Source organism: Rhinatrema bivittatum, chromosome 3 (assembly GCF_901001135.1).
Source record: "Rhinatrema bivittatum chromosome 3, aRhiBiv1.1, whole genome shotgun sequence".
Taxonomy (NCBI): domain Eukaryota; kingdom Metazoa; phylum Chordata; class Amphibia; order Gymnophiona; family Rhinatrematidae; genus Rhinatrema; species Rhinatrema bivittatum.
In genome coordinates, this window is record NC_042617.1 from 590,246,430 (window position 1) to 590,266,565 (window position 20,136).

General features: G+C 44.3%; 1 protein-coding gene across 1 annotated transcript in view; it reads right to left on the minus strand.

Annotated features, from left to right (window-relative positions):
* Window positions 1-20,136, minus strand: part of NOX3 (NADPH oxidase 3) — a 147,809-nt gene that overhangs the window by 123,454 nt on the left and 4,219 nt on the right. Inside the window, exon 4 of the mRNA XM_029597046.1 lies at window positions 15,997-16,081. Coding sequence (XP_029452906.1) covers window positions 15,997-16,081 — 85 coding nt within the window. The remainder of the gene's footprint in view (window positions 1-15,996; window positions 16,082-20,136) is intronic.

The window sequence follows — 20,136 nt, forward strand, 5'->3', positions numbered from 1 at the left end:
AGTTCTTGGAGGAGAAGTCCATTACCTGCTATTAAGTTCACTTAGAGAATAGCCACTGCCATTAGCAATGGTAACATGGAATAGACTTAGTTTTTGGGTACTTGCCAGGTTCTTGTGGCCTGGATTGGCCACTGTTGGAAACAGGATGCTGGGCTTGATGGACCCTTGGTCTGACCCAGTATGGCATTTTCTTATGTTCTTATATTCTAATATGGAACTCAACATTTATAAGATAGCATTAAGCATGGATTCCTCAATACCCTTGTTGGGAGGTGGTGGAATCATACATGTGCATTTCATTTTTAAAACTGGCATCTATTCAGGGAAGAAAGAGTATTAGAAAGAAGGAGGCGACATTACATTTCTGCAGATCTCTGATAAGACTCCACCTTGAGTATTGTGTTCAGTTCTGGAGACCATAGCTACAGAAGGACATTGACAAGGTAGACAGAATTCAAAGGAAGGTCATTAGAATGGTGTATGGCCAGCACTGTAAGTCATACACAGAGAGACTGAAAAAAGGTAAAGAAAAAAGAAAGGGAAGATATAATATATACACTCAGTTATCAAATCTAGTGTGACAAGATTTCCAGCAACTTACTCCATGGAAAGCAGCAGTAAGGGTTCCCACAAAGGTGGGGACTTTTGCCACCATAAAGGCATCTTTGAGATGCAGGTCCACCCCACAACCTATGGCTTGGAGGCCTAGCATCTTGGGCTGTTTTGTGGTGTGAAAAGGGACTATGTTAACTCAAGTAAGGGCATAGAAAGGGACTCCATTGGGTGCAGTCCCTGTATGCTCTGCCTCATGAAATTACATAAACCATGTATAGGAGACCAGTGTGGCTGGGGTATGGGACTGAGAGAAAAAGAGAGAAAGAGAGACTCAAGCAGATGAGGGTGAGGTCGAGAGAACGAGGGGGAGGACCACATTCCCCTATCGCTTCTCAATGGCGAGACTCTGCATTCCGGTTTCTTGGCTCTTGACGTGTGAAAGATTGGCCATCCCTGAGTTTGAGTACACAAGTGTGAAGCTCTGAACTTGCTCCTGGGAGGAATTATGTCTAAAAGGATGATCTGTTAATGGATGACTAACTTCCAATGCAGGTCTTAGCAGAAACAAACATGCAGTAAGGAGCATATTAAACTAAAATGCTTCAGTGATCCTGATTATAGATAACATTGTTTGCAACCCTTTTTTTCTCTTTCAATATGGCTGCTTCCACTTAACTGTAATTACAACTCTTGTGATTCTAGCAATTAAAGTTTGTATTTGAAGTCATATAGGAGCCAATGAGAAATTAAAGGTTGTCATGTAAGCTTACTTACTGATGCATTTCATCAAAGGTTGCACACCTCTATTAAGAAAGCCTATTATTTGAGTAGCAAGATAATAGGTAATGCTGATAAAACAACTGCAGTATACTTTTGGCTGTGTATCAAGTGAATATATTAAAGGAACAATATTGGGGGTTATTTTGAGAGGTGCTGGGGAGTTTTAGAGTTCTTTGGCGATGTGGAGCTGGTGCTCTCACTGGCACTCAGAGGAGTTTGGAAGAAGATACACTCAGAGGAGTTTGGAAGACCACATACAAAAATATCCACCTACTGGCTCCCATCGACATACAGATCCCTCTCCAACTACATAATTCAACAAGACCAACAAGAGATGCATACAAAGGATCGCTACAGGTACCACCGTCCAAATCTACCAGACACATCACACTAAGAGATCGGGCATTCTCTACAGCCATTCCACCGTTATGGAACTCCATCCCTTCAAACCTCAGACTTGAAACATGCATCTCAACCTTCAAAAAAAGACTAAAGACATGGATATTCACACAAGCATTCCCGGACTCAAACTGATCTACCTTCCACGCCAATCCTTACCTTCACATACACCATGACTAACCTTCTTGTTTGAATTTTATATTATTTTACACTATCGTTACATGTTTGAATTAATAACCTGTCCTTTCTCTTCTCTCTCTGCCAAGTTCTAATCTCCCTGTTATTTGTAACTGCCTTTTTCCGCACCATTGTTTTAGTTTTGTTTACGATGCACACTTGTTTTAATGTGAACCAGCATGATGGGACTGCGTTCTCGAATGCCGGTATATAAAAACCCTAAATAAATAAAATAAATAAAAATTTGAAGCAAGTGAGCAGGAGCTGTGCTAGGGGCCAGAAGATCAGCAAGAAACTGTGCTCCTGTCTTGGAGCTCCAAAGCAAGGACTGAGAAACTTCAACCACCTGGAGGAAGGGTAAGAATTTGTCTAGGACCATTTCTACAACATGTTATGAGTAAATTGGGACATTCTAAGAGACTCTGTAACTGGGATACTGGGACTACAGCAGGCCTAGGATAAAGGCCTAGAGGGCTAATCTTGGGAGTGAATTACAGGGTACAAGATTTGACCACGGTGGGAAAGGGCAGCTCCCCAGAAGCAACTCACCTCAGCAACGGGTCCATCTACCAAATATAGTGCATGTTGCTTCCCAAGCCTGTTCCAGCCTTCATCTTCATCTTGTCCCAGTCCTCATCTCCATCTACTCCAGCCCTCGCCTGCCCAACTTGCTCCCACCTTGTCTGTTTGCCTCAACCTATCTGTTCCTCTTTTTCTTCCTTGGTCAGATACTTGGTTTAACCTCTGACTGGACTCTGGATATTTATTTATTTATTTTATTTATTTAAGGTTTTTATATACCGGCAATCATGAGAACATATCTTGCTGGTTTACATGAAACGGGAGTGCATTAAATACATCAAACTAGAACTCAGGTGACCGAAAGTACAGTTACAATTAACAAGGGTGGCAGAACTTGGTGAAGAGGAAGAAAAAGGAAAGAATAAATGGTTAAATGATATACAAGGATATGCCTGACCTGCCTGCCTGTGACCCTTACCCGGACTTCGACATGTCTACTCGCTGCCTGCCTTTGACCCTTGCTCAGACCTCGACACATCTGCTCATTGCCAGCTTACAACCTTCTCCTGGCCTCGGACCACGTGTTCAATCATCAGCAGAGTCCCTTGTCTAAGTTCTGCCGGCCCTGGCACCCAAAAGGCTCAACCTGTGGGGAATGAGGACTGGTATAGTTGAAGGTCCTGTCTGGTCTCTGCTTCCCCTTAGTCCACCTGTTGACGGCAAGAACCTGCAGGGCTCCTCCCTGTAAGCAGAGCCAATCTCACCTCCTCCCAAGGGTCCACAGACACAACAATGCCTCTGTATCGCTCCATAGTGAGACCGCATATTGAATACTGTGTGCAATTCTGGTCACATCTCAAAAAAGATATAGTTGCACTAGAAAAGATACAGGGAAGGGCAACCAAAATGATTTATTTATTTAGAATTTTTATATACCGAAATTCTTGTTGGGAAACAAATCAGTCCGGTTTACAGGTAACAACAATAATGCCGCGGGACAGGAAACAGTGCCCCTGGCTTTACAAGAAACATATTAAACAAGGCTTTACATAACATAATGAATAGTAACGATTCAAGGAAACTTCATAAGGTAACTTCTCTGGGTTAGGGACAAACTGGATGGTTTTAGATAAAGATGAACTAAGTCTGGTTAAATTATAACTTGGTTAGATAAAGGGGATGGAATGATAAAGGGGATGATAAAGGGGATGGAATGATAAAGGGGATGGAATGATAAAGGGGATGGAATGGTACCCTGTGAGGATTAGGGCTGTTCAGCCTGGAAAAGAGACAGCTGAGGGGGCAATATGATAGCAGTCTATAAAACCAAGAGAGAACTAGTACGGGTAAATGTGAATTGGTTATTTTTTACTCTTTTTGATAATACAAGGACTAGAGGGCACTCCATGAAGTTAGCAAGCAGCACATTTGAAACAAATTGGAGAACATTCTTTTTCACTCAACACATAATTAAGCTCTGGAATTCATTGCCAGAGGATGTCGTAAAGGCAGTTAGCATAGTTGGGTTTAAAAAAAGTTTGGTCAAGTTCCTGGAGAAGAAATCCATAAACTGCTATTAATCAAGCTGACTTAGGGAATAACCACTGCTTATTACTGGCATTAGTAGCATGGGATTTATTTAATGTTTGCATTCTTGCCAGTTACTTCTATCCTGGATTGGCCACCATTAAAAACAGGATGCTGGGCATGATGGACCTTCGGTCTGACCCAATATGTTTTTATCCCACCTGGGTTCTTGAGTAACTGCATATACTGTAAGTTTGCTAGAAGGGGAGCTGGGACTGTGCTTGCCCTGATCCAGTGGCGCGCCCCCTCCTGAGGTTTTCTGATTCTGCTTCTCCAATGATGACTCCCAACCCAGGCCACTGTGGGGGACATCATCTTGAACTCTGCAAGCTGTGTTAATGAATGCTTGCAGCTTTGTGGTCAGAGGAATGCTGGGAGCAGGGAGCAGCTGCTATTTCAGGGGAGATCCAGGGATGTAATAGAGGTTGTGTGTGGGGCTCAGTGATTTGGTAAATATATGGTAGAAGGAGAGGGGCCAGTCCATTACAGGTGATCTTTTTTTTTTTTTTTTAATTTGGTGGGTTGGAGGATAGGGAGCATTGGACACTAGCCCTCACTTATGTCAAATGTTTTTTGGAGGGCTGAGGGATTTAGCCTCAAGGCCTCCAGCTATATTCTTTGCATTTCCCTGGACAAACTTTGAAACCTTACTGGCAATATTCACACATATTTAGTTAGGTTTCAAAGTTATTTGACTACATATAGTAGATAACGTTACCTGAGGATATTCAGCAGGATTTTATCCCACATTTGTTTATCCCGCTGAATATCCCTGATAACTTATCTGGCTAAATTGAGATGCATAAGGTATCTCTTTTCCATTTTTGTGAATGTTGGTATTGCTATGATTTACTTATACATCTTGGTATTCAGTAGGGATGTAGATTCGTTTAAAATGAATGCATAAAAATGCAACAAATGAGAACATTTTTTATTCATTCTGAATGCTATGAACTAAAAATAGGTTCCTATAAAAATACACCATAATTTTCAAGTTTGTCTGTATTTGTGCATTTCTAACAAAATAAAAAAGAGCCTCTGGCAGCACCAGGCCTCAGCCAGTTCCTGTCATCAGTCTAGGTCTGGGCCCAGCATGGGGCCCCAGCCTAAGGCCTAGGCCCCTCATTGTAGCCTCAGAGGCCTAGTCTGTTGCTGAGGCCTAGGCCCTCCACCAGGACCTGATTTGGCCTGGTCTCACACCAAAGCCTAGGCCTGTTGCTGAGGCCTAGGCCTGATGCCGAGGCCAAGTATGAGGCCTGATTCCATCGCTAAGGCCCAATCCTGGCACCAGGGCCTAGGCCCGGCACCAGGGTATGGCCTGAGGCCTGGTTCCATTGCCAAGGCCTAAGCCATTTTTGGTGCTGGGTCCCTTCGTAGAGGCCTAGTTCTGGTGTTAGGGCCCATGATTGACACCTACTCCCATTGAAATTCTTAGGCCTGGCACTGGGGTCTAGCATGAATCCTAGTCCTGTCACCTAGGCCCAGCACTGGGGCTGAACCCAAGGCCTGGTCTTATCGCATAGGCCTAGGTCTGAGCCTGGTGCTGAGGCCTGGCCTGGAGGCTTTGGACTAGGCCACCTGATGTCTTCTTTCTTCTTCAAAAATGATGCACTCTGATTGAAAGACATGCTGCAATGATCATACCTAGGAACGTTTGAGCTCTGCTCACCCTGAGATATGTGTGTATTGGGGGGGGGGGGGGCACAGGCACAGCCATGTTAATTGACTGTTTTTCCTGGTGCTTGGACTCAAACAACAACAACCCAGCCTATGAAAAATATTGCAAGAGATGCTAGAACATCACTTCACTACATCTCTTATTGGAAAACAGAACAAGCTAGACTGCTATGGAAACTACACGTGACCCAAGCGAAGCTACACACTTGCAGAATCCCTCAGTTGGGTAACACAAGCAAGATATGGACCTTCACCTAATAGACAACAAGTAACCACTAATTAGAAAATATGCAGACTCAATCTCCAAATTCATATTCTCCAAATTTTTCAAGCAATCTCTGAGTTCTGCCACTCAATTCCCCAGTCCCTGCTTGCACCTCCCCCACCCAATCCAAAATCTCCAGTGCCCCCTCCCACACACTCTCCTCCATTCAAAATCCCAGGCCCTGCTCCTCTCCATTTTGAAGTTTCCACTCAATTCCCCAATTATCCCCATGCCAACCAACCTAATCCCAGAGTCCCCTGCACTCTCTCTTTCCAACCATCTTCTTCTCCCCTCACAAATCCCAGAGTTTCTGCTCTGCTACTCAATCACAGCCCAGACCCTGCTGAGCCCAGCCCAATCCTTGAATCCCGCACTCCCTTCCCAGGCCTCTCCATCTCCCCTTGTCCCTGCTCTTCCCTCTCCACCTGAGGCCAATCTCTTGTCTCTTTCCCTCCCTCCCTCTCTCTTATACAGTGTGTGTCACATTGTCACTGGTCGGTAAATTGAAGATGATTTCACCTTAGTATTCACAATCAGGCCGATACAGTACAGTGCGCTCCGTCAGAGCGCACTGTTAACCCTCTATTGGACGTGCGTTTTCGACACGCTAGCATTACTCCTTATTCAGTAAGGGGCCGAAAACGCGCGTCCAACCCCCCCCCCCCCCCCCCCCCGAACCTAATAGCGCCCGCAACATGCAAATGCATGTTGATGGCCCTATTAGTTATTCCTGCGCAATTCACAAAGCAAAACGTGCAGCCAAGCCGCACATTTTGCTTTCAGAAATTAGCGCCTACCCAAAGGTAGGCGCTAATTTCTTCAGGCACCAGGAAAGTGCACAGAAAAGCAGTAAAAACTGCTTTTCTGTGCACCCTCCGACAGAGGTCCCGAAAGTTACCAAAAGTAAAAAAAAAAACCAATTTGAAATCTGCCCGCGGCTCGCGGGTCAAAAACCGGACGCTCAATTTTGCCGGCATCCGGTTTCCAAACCCGTGGCTGTCAGCGGGCTCGAGAACCGACGCCGGCAAAATTGAGCATCTGCTGTCAAACCCGCTGACAGCCGCCGCTCCGGTCCAAAAGGAGGCGCTGGGGACGCGCTACTGTGTCCCTACCGCCTCCTTTTACCCGTTTTTACCACCGGGTCTAATTTGCATACAGAATTGCACGCACAGGAGAGAGGCCTGTGCGCGCGCTGGGAGAGTGGGCATTCGCCCGCTCTCCCACGGACTTTTCTGTATCGGCCCGAATTACCGACCAGTGACAATGTGACGTGCGTGGGGCTTGGCAATGTGTTGCTCTCTCTCTCTTCCTCCCACACTGCACTGCACTGACTGACCAGCACTGCACAAATGGTTAATGTGCTGCACGAGAAGCTACTGCAGCTCTGCTTGCTTTGGGCCCCTCCTTCAGTGAAGATTATCGATGCTCTCATCCACTGCAAATGCTGGTTCAGAAAGAGCCCCTTGGGGCAGCTAATGAATGCTGAGGCAAAAGCTACTGAGGAAGCAAACATCGACACTGCGCTTGTGCCCTTCAGCTTCTCAGCGAGGCACCCGGAGATTTGAGTGTCCTGCCTGGAGACCCAGAAATTTGTGTAAATATCCGGAGTCTCTGGGCTAAATCTGGAGAGTTTCCAGGTATGGCAATTACGACACTGTGTTGCCTTCCTCCAACATGGATGGTGCCATTTTGATGTACATCCATACATTTCAACAGCCATACATCAAAATGGCACCATCTACTCTGGAAGACGGTGCATCGTGATGTCATTGCAGCACACCCTTCAAATAGATGGCTTGAAAACTGAAGAAGACTTCAGGCGGCTGGTCCTAGGCTTCCAGGCCATACTTAGGCCTAGGTTTAGGTTATAGAAGAGCTCCGTCCGGCCCCAGTGCTAGCTCAAGGCCTAGGTAGTGGTGACTGAACCAGGCCTTGGGCCAGGCCCCAGCACCAGGATCGGGCCTTGGGCTGGACCCTGGCTGTTACGATTCCTCCCGTAGGTGGAGTTACAGGAGGCCTCTCACCTTTCTCTGGAGGCCGCTCCCAAACCGGGGCCTCGCCTGATCTGGTTGCCCAGGTTTTGCTCCATGGCCTGGGAGGCCTCCGACGTCCTCAGGGCCTGCCTGAGGCCTGCTTCAGTCTTCGCCTGGACTTCCTGGTATGGGCTACGCCCTTCTCCCTAGGGGCCGGCCCGCAGCTCTTCTCTCCAGTTATAGGGCCAACCAGGTGTGGCTCATCTGAACTCCTCCCAGGGAGTTGCTTGTTCCTGTGCTATAAAAGGACTTCCTCTGCACTCAGTCCTTGCTTCGGCAATGGTGCTAGTCTACCTAGGCTGTGTCTCCCTTGGACTTCCTGATGTTCCTGCTTGCTCCTGATGTTCCAGTCCTGATGCTCCAGGATGTGGGACCCATGCCTCCGAGAGTTCCTGCTTCTGTTCTGAGTTCCAAGACTCTTGCTTCTGATTCCTAGTTCCAATTCTGAAGGGCCCGAGGGGTTTCCACTACCCTGGGCTGAGTGACTTCCCGAGCTTCTCCCGCTCTTCTCGTGGTCCGCGACCAGCCTCTGGGCTGTGTAGGGCGCGAAGGAGACAGCGTGGCCCGCGACTGTCCATTGGGGCCGCCCGTTGGCAATGGAATGGTAGGGCGCCTGAGGGTCCTGCTCATCCCTCTTGTTCCTGTCTTCGTCCTGAACTCCTCTGTGCTTTGCTCCAAGTTCCAAGGCCTTGCTTTCTCCACTTCAGTCCTGTGCCAACCTGACCTCCGTCCGGCCTGCCGCCTCTGCTGCTCCCTGCAGCAGGTCCGAAAAGGCTGGGAACGGTCGGAGGACTGTTCAGAGACCACCATAATAGTGTGGTCTCCCGGGGCGTGTGGGTCGGCGGAGTGGCCGGGACTTGGACCATCTTCACCACTGCAAGGGCACACCTCACTTCTCTTCCACCTAGAGAGCCTTGGTATGCCAAGCCTCGAGTGCTTGCTCGAGACTGACGCTAGCCATAACACTGGCACTGGAAGCATGCTTTAGTCCAGGCCCCAGCACTGGGACCATGCCTCAGACTAGGACCTGATGTCAAGACTATGCATCAAGTCTGCCTTTGGTGTCAAAACCAGGCTTCAAATCGAGTCTGGGCACCAAGGCCTGGTCCTGGTGGAGATCCATTTTTTGGGTTTGGTTTCATTTTGTTTTTTGGTTTTTTTTGGAGGGGGGGTGGGGTTGCTTAATTTATTTTTAGGTTTGGCAAACAAACCGAATGGAAAAAAATTGAATGACTCAAGTTTTAATGACCTCCCCCCCATGAAATGAAAAAACAAACCAAACCAAAAATGTTCGGGTTGCACATCACTAGTTTTTGGCAAGGCTGGTGAGACCAGCAAACATATGTCCTAGGCACTGGACCGTCCCACATCAAATTCTTGACTGTGACCAACAGTGACCATAAGTGAATGTGTTGCTTTGATTTCTATACATGGCTCTGCTCTCTGAGTCTTGGCTGATAGTGCTGGACTCACCAGTCAAGAACTGCACACTGTGCCTATCCATGCATAGCAGCAGCAGCAGCAGAATCCCATCCTCATTGCCAGACAATGGGTGCAGAATATTGGATGACACCAACAGATGTTACTGAATTTTTACTATTTACTCCAGCATACACATCCAGAAAAGGTAAAAGACAGAAATCAAAGCCAAGAGAGTGGCTTGCACATGACCTGCACATGAATTATTCACAATTTTTGTGCACCCTTTGAACAATAACAGTTTCCTCTCAAACATCGCTCTGATTTTAACTCTAGTGGGTGGCTCTGTGTTATTACCTGCCCTTGCTCTTTGATTTACGTTGGCAAAACAATTAGGAAAATTAAAACAAGAATTTTTGAACATTGTTGCTGTGTACGCCAACTGAAGAGCGAGGCATCTCTTGCATCACACTGGATCGAGAAACAGCCTCTGATCTCTGATTTGAGAGTTTTTTTTTATCGAGTCTCCCTCAGGATAATTTTTTCAACTCAGCTTATCCGCCGTGAACCCCCTTGGATTTTTTTTAACTTGGATCCCTTTCTCCCTGAATGGTCTGTCTTCCTATGACCACGTTACCTCTCTCTTCAATGGGCTGCTTTCTATGACGTTATTGTTCGTCTGACATCAGTATGTACGCTGGTTCTCTGGCGCGATTTTGGTGCGTTTTGTGTATTTAAGATGTCTTACGGAGTTTTTCCCTGAAGGTCTTAAGTGTGGTAACATTTACTGACAGGTATGTACTTTCTGATGTTTTGGGTTTTATTTGCAAATTTACTTTATCTGCTCTGATGTATTGTAGATTATATATACTATTACTCTGAAGACCCGCGCAGTCTATTCTGTTCCTCTCGATGCAGCCTTCTGCGAAACACGGCCCCTGACGGGGGACCGATGTTGAAACTAGTATAAACGGATTATAATCTCTCTTTTCTGAATGGTTATGACTGCCTGCCTAATCTAATGAACACTAATCAATACATTTTTCATTAAGGCACTTTTGTCTGCAGATGAATTCAAGTTTTGATTAAGCATGCCTCTCTTTTTTGCAAATAACCTGAACCGTTTTTTATGTTTACAGTGCCCTCTGCTTTATACATAAAAGATGTAATGCACTTCCGCTGAGCCTCCACAAATATAAGTTAACAGGGGGAGGAGGAGGATTTACCAATATGTAGTGTAGGGCAAGTGTCTGTAGGAAGCCACTCTGGTTTGTGAATCATTTGTTTTACATTATTATTATTATCATCATAATAATCATCATTTGTACATAGAGGGAAATTTTCAAACATCCCGTATAACGTATGCCGCAAATACATGCGTGAATTACACTAATTCTCAAAGTAGATTTATCTACAGAAATCTGCGCAAGTTACATCTACTAATAGATGTGCACAAAATTTTCCTAATAATGCATAGCCAAATTTTCCAAAGTATGCACATAAATCCAAGCTCTGTCCCAACTCCATCCCCAGTCCGGATAAATGTAGCTGTAGACATGACATATACTGTACGTGTATGTTTACCCGTATATTGGACGGACAGTTTTCTAATAGGCCATGTCTGTCTGTAAAACATGCAGAAGACCCTTTGAAAATTACCCCCCAGTGGACAATTTGGCTTTTATGAACGGACCCTCTTTCTATGAGAATAAAAGCATATGTATAGGTGTTTGCGGTCCTGGCCGCGAGCACCATGACCAGGTCCTTACCTCCTTGTTCCCGGACCTGCTCCCACCTCCGGAGCCCTGGCTTGCGGTCTGTTTGGTGACGCAGCCCCGCTGGGGCTGCGTCACCGCAAAGGTGCCTGAGGATGTCTTGCTCTTAGGCGCGCGTGCGCGCCACTTGGGCGCCTTTCTAGCCCGTTTCCCGCCAGTGGTGACTCCGCCCAGTTCCTGATGTCAGACGCCGCGGCCTTGATAAGCCGACCGCGGCCATCCAGTCCTTGCCTTGCAACGGGTTAGCTTCCCGGTTTCCTGTTGCACAGTGCCCCGGAGTGACTCGCCTTGCTTTGTCCCTCCGTTCCTGCTACAGTACCTGCTTGGTTCCTGCCTGCCTGCCTGCTACAATACCTGCTAGGTTCCGGTTTACCTGCTTCAGTTCTTGCCTGGTTCCAGTACCCGAGTCTTGCTACAGTTCCTGCCTGGTTCCAGTACCCAAACCCAGTTACAGTATTGCTACTGTCCTAGTCTGGTTCCAGTTACCTGTCCTGATCCACAACCCGCCTAAGTCCCAGCGGCCAGGCCCCTACGGGCTCCTCCCGGGGGGGGGGGGGGGGGGCTTCGGCTTCCAAGGGTGAAGCCACCTAAGTCCCAGCAGTTGGGCTCCTATGGGCTCCTCCCGGGGGAGCACCAGCTTCCAGGGTGAAGAGCATCTACGTCCTGCCTGAACATCTGCCTCCCGGCCCGCTGTTCATCAGAGACATTGTCCATCTATTCCCAGTCTCCAGCAGGTCGGCCCAAGGGTCCACTAAACTGAGACTCCCACAACATAGGTAGGTGTTTCTGGGGGCAGTTTTCTCCAAAAACTACTCAAACAAATTAACAGGTATAATTGATTGCAGGTGGTTTTTTCAGGGATAATTTTCAGAGGGAAAGTACGTGTGTATTTTGCTTTTGAAAACTTGTGTGAAGTTCACACGATCACACTTTTAATCTGTGCAGGACGTAATAAAATTACCCCTATAACGGACAGTCCCTTCTTCTTGGAGACTGCAATATAGTCAAGACATATAGCCAAAAAGCTAAATATAGGCTTGCAGTTAAAACAGTGAAACCTTGAGTGGACTGAACTAGACTAAGGGGGTCATTCATCACCTAATGCCTGTGATAACACCATAAAGCATGCGATAAATCGTGAAATGCGTATGCAAATTTGAAAAAATTATTGAAGTGGGCGGAGTAAATGGAAATGAGAGCTATTTAACATTGCTTGCAATAACATAACACACGCTACTGTGGGATTTAACACCAGAAATAACTACACCTTTTTTCTTGGCGTTATGCTGCAATAGCTGTGTGATACAGCTGAAATGGGATTTATTGGAAATCACATTAGAGAGAGAGAGAGAGAGAGCACCTCTCTGGAGGTCCACTGATTTTTAAAAAATATTTATACCACTGTATGAGGGGGCATTATGAACTCAGGGTGAGGTTTGTGGGCAAGAGTTGGGTTCAGGGGGAGCAGTTTAATATGCACAGTCATATGTAGGAACAGCACAGTTACCATCAATGAAGATTTAATGTGATTTTGGAGTGATGAAAGGTGAAAGAAGAGTAGATTTGTACCATGTTCTCTCTACCTAGCTTGATTGTATGACTGTGCATGTAAAATTGCCCCCAGAACCCACCCCATCCCTACAAACCTCACCCCAAGTTACTAGTGCCCCCCCTTAGTGGTACAAATAGTTAACTGTTTGATGCACCTGTACAGAGGTTCTCTGTCTCTCTCTCTCTCCCTCTCTCCTCAGCTTGCAATGTGAAAATATTGCAGGCACAATAAATTCAAATCCATTGCACTAAAATAGCAATGTGGTACCTGGAAAATTACCCTAACCACACCCCTTTTTATCACAGGCACTATTTTTGTGATATTTATCTCAAAAAATGATGAATCTAGGCCTACGTGAGTTATAAGTGGAATGGTTGGCACTCTAGAAAAAGAACGATTAAGTGGATTTTCTTAAGATCAGGAGCTACATCATCAGCTGTGGTGCCATGATATCTTTATTTATTTATTTGTTTTTATATCCCGCGGCACGTTGGGAGCATCACCTCAGTTTACAGGAAACATATTGCAGCAACAGGCTTTACAAAAAACACAAAGCATAGAAGTAAATTGATTAAAGCATGTGAACGGTATGAATAACCATGTTAAAAAATAGGTACAAAAGGAATAACGGCAAACTGAATAATCATGTGAGAGGAATATACAAAACCAACCTAGTAAGGAAGCTTGTTTACGTTCAGGAGGGAAAGTTGAGGGCTGAAGGAGGGAAGTACATGGGCAGGGTGACAAGAGGGAAGTCGAGTGAAAGTTTTCAAACAGAGAATCTGCAGGTAGGGGAGTTGGAAGGGAATTTCAGGGATTTCGAGGGATATTTACACGAGAGAATTGTGAAAGGAGAATTGGAAAGGAAGGGGCGGTGCATGCATTGGGGGGGTAAAGGAAGCAATGGTTCAGGTGAAAGCCTGTTTAAACAGCCACGGTTTGAGGTTCTGTTTGAATTTTGTTTTGTTTAATTTTGTTTTGAAAATTAAAGGGGAAAAAAAGCTTAATATCATTTCATTCAACTTCAAAATTAACTTTCAGCAAGCCCAGCAAAAAAAAAAAAAAAAAAAAAGCCTGAGCCTTTTTAAACTAAGCCCCCCCCCCCCCTTTTGGACAGCCTCCTCCCCAGCTCCCCCCGCCCTGTCTTGTACCACATCTGAAGGTCTCTCGTCACAGGGCAGTGCTGATCCCAAGTTGCTCCTGCCCTGCCAGTGCTGTTTCCCATATAGCACAATTTTATTAAAGGCTGGCACTGTTATGGGAAATAGAACCATTGAGGCAGAATCAACTGGGGACTGAAAAAAGGGGTAGAGGGCAACAGGGGCTTTTTAAAATTTACAACTTGCAGGGGGAGGGGAGGAGGGAGAGGTTTGGTGGTGTTGGGCCTGGACCTGTTTTAAATGTTTATTTTATTTTCCATTTCTTTTTCCATTTTGTTTATTGGATTTTTTTTTCCATTTCAAATAAATTAAATGAAACAAACAAACAAAAAACAACAACAAAAAAATCTTCGAAACAAAAAAGTGCATATCCCGAGTGTCCTGTGGCAGCTCGCAGAAAGCTTCTGCAGCAAGATTTAGAAGATTCTATTCGGGGGCAATTTTGCATCATCATATTTGTAAAGATTTGCATATGATTGTACATTAATAAACACTAAAAATCCTTAAAAAGATATTTGCAAAATAAATTTAATGATGACCCTAAGGAAAGTTATTAGTCAAAACAATCACATGGGGGACTCTGAAGGCTTAAGCACCAGAATGGGTTGTAGGATCCTTTTATCTCTCACAGAGAAAGGTAGGCAACCAATATAGTCCAGCTATTTCTCTTAAGCATGGTTTGACTGCAGATGGTGTAAAAGGTTATGGAGCCATTTAGAACAGACACTCCAGAGCTGCAATAGTGCAGAGACAGCTCCTGTACTGGAGTGAACTCAGTGAGCAAAGCAGCTATTTAAGAACATCAAATGAGTCATTTTCACAAGCCCTTTGTAAATTCCTATTTACCCGAGTAAAATAGCTCTTGGAAAACTGCCCATCCTCTCTGCAGGTAAAAGCATGTGCATCATTGCACAGAGTGCATACGTTTATGTACATTGAGTAGGTGGGGGGGGGGGGGGGGGGGTTCACAGGGGAGGTTATGGGGCAGGGAAACCAACAATGCGCATAGTTAGACAATTATCAAAACTACACATGTTGTTCTAAAGGAAAAAAATACTGGCAGAGAAAGCAAACACCTGCGGACTTTGCAGCTACCGGCAAGCATTTGAAAACTAATCCCTAATGTGCTAAAAAAATGCTGCTGCATAGAGCAGTCTTAAATGTTTAGAAGCACTTAGTAAGTAAAAAGGTCTAGTAGACTAGCACACGGTGCTGCTGAGCCAAAGCCTTTATGTGATTCTTTGTAGCTCCGAAGCAGATCCTTGAAAGTACTATAAAAATCATAAGATGCTCTGATAGCAGAGGAGTTTCCGTGTAGAGAAGCACTGCTACAGTAAAATCAATAGCACACTCTCAAGGTACAAACATCTCTGGTAAAGCTCATGCACATGAGTACCTCAAGAAACGAGGGCCCTTATGAGATGCAGAAGAAATCTCAAAGTGTTGTGACATTAAGGATAACTAGAGGCATTACATACTCCTGTAGTGCTTAAGCAGGCTTGGTGTGCAATAACACTTAAGAACTAATCATACACTGAGACGTATTGAAAACATTCAGAGTATTCTGAAGCATCCTCAAGAACTTGTCATTTGAGGTTACCTTGAAACACGGAGCATCAATGGCGTGCCAAACGCTCGTGAGAGCTAAAAGACTCTCTAGCAGGGCGTCCCAAATTTGTCCTGTCACCCCGTTTTTCAGGACACCCGCCATGAGTAAGCCTGTGAGATAGGCTTGTATGTACTGGATCTCCCCTATATGCAAATGGCTCTCATACATATTCATTGCAGGCGTGCTGAAAACCTGACTGGCTGCCGGATCACCAGGGCAGGTTTGGAAAGCCCTGCTCTAGAAGTACAAGACATCCGAAGCATTCAGAAATATTTCTCATGGTATTTCTCAGGTTGATGCACGACAAGCAAGCGGGTCACTCAGCCCATTCACTCCTTGGGATCAGCACTTTTACATTGCAACTGCACTCTTAAAAAGCCTTCTTAAAAAAATATTCATTGGTTTCATCAGGCCTTGGTATGTGTCCAAATACGCTCAATATGACAATTAACACAGTAAACACACCAAAAAGAAAATAATGCTTACTTGTGAGGAGAGCAATCATATAAGCCACAGTCTTATGAAATGTAAAACTTTTGTCAAGCTGTTTCTTCAAAGCTCCCCTGCAGCACTAAAGAAAGAAAACAAGGCCCATTTCACTAGTCATCTACAGTATTTTACTAGAGCCTATTAGCACAAAGGGAAATAAATCAAGTTAGTATTTTGAATGGTATTCATATTGCCTTGATTACTAATTTAAGAGTAATCTGTACTCTAGCAGTCATGAGTCTCTCTGGGATTCCTCACAGATAAAGAGTAGATTGATGGCTCTGTGCTCATAGGATTTTTAGGCACACTCATGTTTTCTAATTACCTTTCTAAAAATGTTTTTAAATATAAAAACATGGACTCTGCATCCAACAGTCATTCTGGGGCAAAAAATGACATAGACTGGCCAAGTTTAAATAATTGCAAAAAAAGAAACCCCAAGTGAAATTAGGGTCCACTAAAATAAAATGTGAATTTAACTGAAATCCTGTCAATCTTATCACAAACCAGAGAAGCATCAAAGAATATTATAGAGTGACCTCCATAGTAGCACCCGAAGACTGCAGCTACATATCAGGTGACTCATGTTCCGGCTGATGCTAACAGACTAATCATGAGGTCAAGATAGCTCTTAAATTGAAAGTCTTTGTGTTGCACAGTTTTTCACTATAATTTTTAGTATAATTTCTAAAAGCCAGATTTTCTGACATAGTTTTGGAACAAAACTGTTGGAAGAGAGAATTGTGTGTGTTTTAAAATATTCCAACCTGACTCATCACATTACTTCCCTGATTAAAAAGTACTGGCATATTCTGAGTCCTCATCGTGTATTCAAGGAGCAGCCAGAGTTTTTCTTTTAAACATGGCTCTAACATACGTGATAGTGCCCTTATCTCAACCAGTAGATTCTGTTTGCCTGCTACCAGGAGATTACAGTTGTGGCTAATGTGATATGTGACCATTAACCATTCAGGGCACATCGTGGCATCATCCTAAAACTAGTAAGATCGTTCATCGCTGGAGCCACACTAGCTGCACATTGTGTGCTATTGTATATCTAATCCAATGCCCCTACCCCTCTGTCTATATAGGACGCACATGTCGGGCCATCAGAACCAGCACCGGAGCCCCTTGGATACCTGTGGTGTGAAAGCTCTGATTGTACAATATCGCACTTCACAAGGACATCAGCTTAATGATTTAAAATGGACAGTGTTAGAACAGGTGTGGTCACCCATAAGATGGCGTAATATCAACTAGATGCTTAATAGACATGAACACTTTTGGATATTTTCTCTGCAAACTATTGCTCCTGATGGTCTGAATGACCACATTAATTGGTTTTCTTTATAATTGCATTTCAACAAACATTTCATTTTGTGACTGACAGCTCATTTTCGCACACTAGTGTATTTAAAACAGCTCCATTTCCAGTACGTGAATGTGTCAGTTGTTAATAATCATACCTGCACATCAGGCTGCCAGAATATGTTCCGAGCAGCTCTTATTGATTTCTTTTCACAAAGACCATCATTCTGTAAGTACTACATTATACATTTATATTTTCTGAAGAAAGTTTTCCGTGAGATATGATATATGATTCCTTGTCCTATATAATATCCCATCTAAACACATCATAGAAACATAGAAACATAGAAATGACGGCAGAAGAAGACCAAACGGCCCATCCAGTCTGCCCAGCAAGCTTCACACATTTTTTCTCATACTTATCTGTTTCTCTTAGCTCTTGGTTCTATTTCCCTTCCACCCCCACCATTAATGTAGAGAGCAGTGATGGAGCTGCATCCAAGTGAAATGTCTAGCTTGATTAGTTAGGGGTAGTAGGGGTAGTAACCGCCGCAATAAGCAAGCTACACCCATGCTTATTTGTTTTACCCAGACTATGTTATTCAGCCCTTATTGGTTTTCTTCTCCCCTGCCGTTGAAGCAGAGAGCTATGCTGGATATGCGTGAAGTATCAGTTTTTCTTCTCCCCTGCCGTTGAAGCAGAGAGCCATGCTGGATATGCATCGAAAGTGAAGTATCAGGCACATTTGGTTTGGGGTAGTAACCACCGTAACAAGCCAGCTACTCCCCGCTTTGTGGGTACGAACCCTTTTTTCTTCTCCCCTGCCGTTGAAGCAGAGAGCTCTGCTGGATGTGTGAAGTATCAGTTTTTCTTCAGCCCTGCCGTTGAAGCAGAGAACTATGCTGGATATGCATTGAACATTGAAGCAGATGTTTTTCAATTATATTTATTGTTGAACACCATGTAATATAAGTGCAGTTTTAGGTATTGACATTGTTAAATACATGCTTTATTAGACAAATGGAGAACAAGATTGAATAATCATAGATTTCCTGTAGGAGAAAGGTTAAATGAATTCTTTGCTTCCGTGTTTACTAATGATGATGTTGGGGAGAAACCATTTCCGGAGCTGGTTTTCAGGGGTGAAGAGTCAGACGAACTGAACAAAATCACTGTGAACCTGGAAGATGTTGTAGGCCAGATTGACAAACTAAAGAGTAGCAAATCACCTGGACCAGATAGTATGCATCCTAGGGTTCTGAAGGAACTCAAAAATGAAATTTCTGATCTATTAGTTAAAATTTGTAACCTATCATTAAAATCTTCCATTGTACCTGAAGACTGGAGGGTGGCCAATGTAACCCCAATACTTAAAAAAGGCACCAGGGGCGATCTGGGTAACTATAGACCAGTGAGCCTGTCTTCAGTGCCGGGAAAAATAGTGGAAACTATTTTCAAGATCAAAATCGTAGAGCATATAGAAAGACATGGTTTAATGGAACACAGTCAACATGCATTTACACAAGGGAAGTCTTGCCTAACAAATCTGCTTCATTTTTTTGAAGGGGTTAATAAATATGTGGATAAAGGTGAACTGGTAGATGTAGTATATTTGGATTTTCAGAAGGCATTTGACAAAGTCCCTCATGAGAGGCTTTTAAGAAAACTAAAAAGTCATGGGATAGGAGGCGATGTCCTTTTGTGGATTACAAACTGGTTAAAAGACAGGAAACAGAGAGTAGGATTAAATGGTCAATTTTCTCAGTTGAAAAGGGTAAACAGTGGAGTGCCTCAGGGATCTGTACTTGGACCAGTGCTTTTCAATATATATATAAATGATCTGGAAAGGAATACGACGAGTGAGGTTATCAAATTTGCGGATGATACAAAATTATTCAGAGTAGTTAACTCACAAGCGGATTGTGATATATTACAGGAGGACCTTGCAAGACTGGAAGATTGGGCATCCAAATGGCAGATGAAATTTAATGTGGACAAGTGCAAGGTGTTGCACATAGGGAAAAATAACCCTTGCTGTAGTTACATGATGTTAGGCTCCATATTAGGAAGTACCACCCAGGAAAAAGATCTAGGCATCATAGTGGATAATACTTTAAAATCATCGGCTCAGTGTGCTGCAGCAGTCAAAAAAGCAAACAGAATGTTAGGAATTATTAGGAAGGGAATGGTTAATAAAATGGAAAATGTCATAATGCCACTTTATCGCTCCATGGTGAGACCGCACCTTGAATACTGTGTACAGTTCTGGTCGCCGCATCTCAAAAAAGATATAGTTGCGATGGAGTAAGTACAGAGAACGGCAACCAAAATGATAAAGGAGATGGAAAAGCTCCCCTATGAGGAAAGGCTGAAGAGGTTAGGGCTGTTCAGCTTGGAGAAGAGACGGCTGAGGGGGGATATGATAGAGGTCTTTAAGATCATGAGAGGTCTTGAACGAGTAGATGTGACTCGGTTATTTACACTTTCGAATAATAGAAGGACTAGGGGGCATTCCATGAAGTTAGCAAGTAACACATTTAAGACTAATCGGAGAAAATTCTTTTTCACTCAACGCACAATAAAGCTCTGGAATTTGATGCCAGAGGATGTGGTTAGTGCAGTTAGTGTAGCTGGGTTCAAAAAAGGTTTGGATAAGTTCTTGGAGGAGAAGTCCATTAATGGCTATTAATCAAGTTTACTTAGGGAATAGCCACTGCTATTAATTGCAACAGTAGCTTGGGATCTTTTTAGTGTTTGGGTAATTGCCAGGTTCTTGTGGCCTGGTTTGGCCTCTGATGGAAACAGGATGCTGGGCTTGATGGACCCTT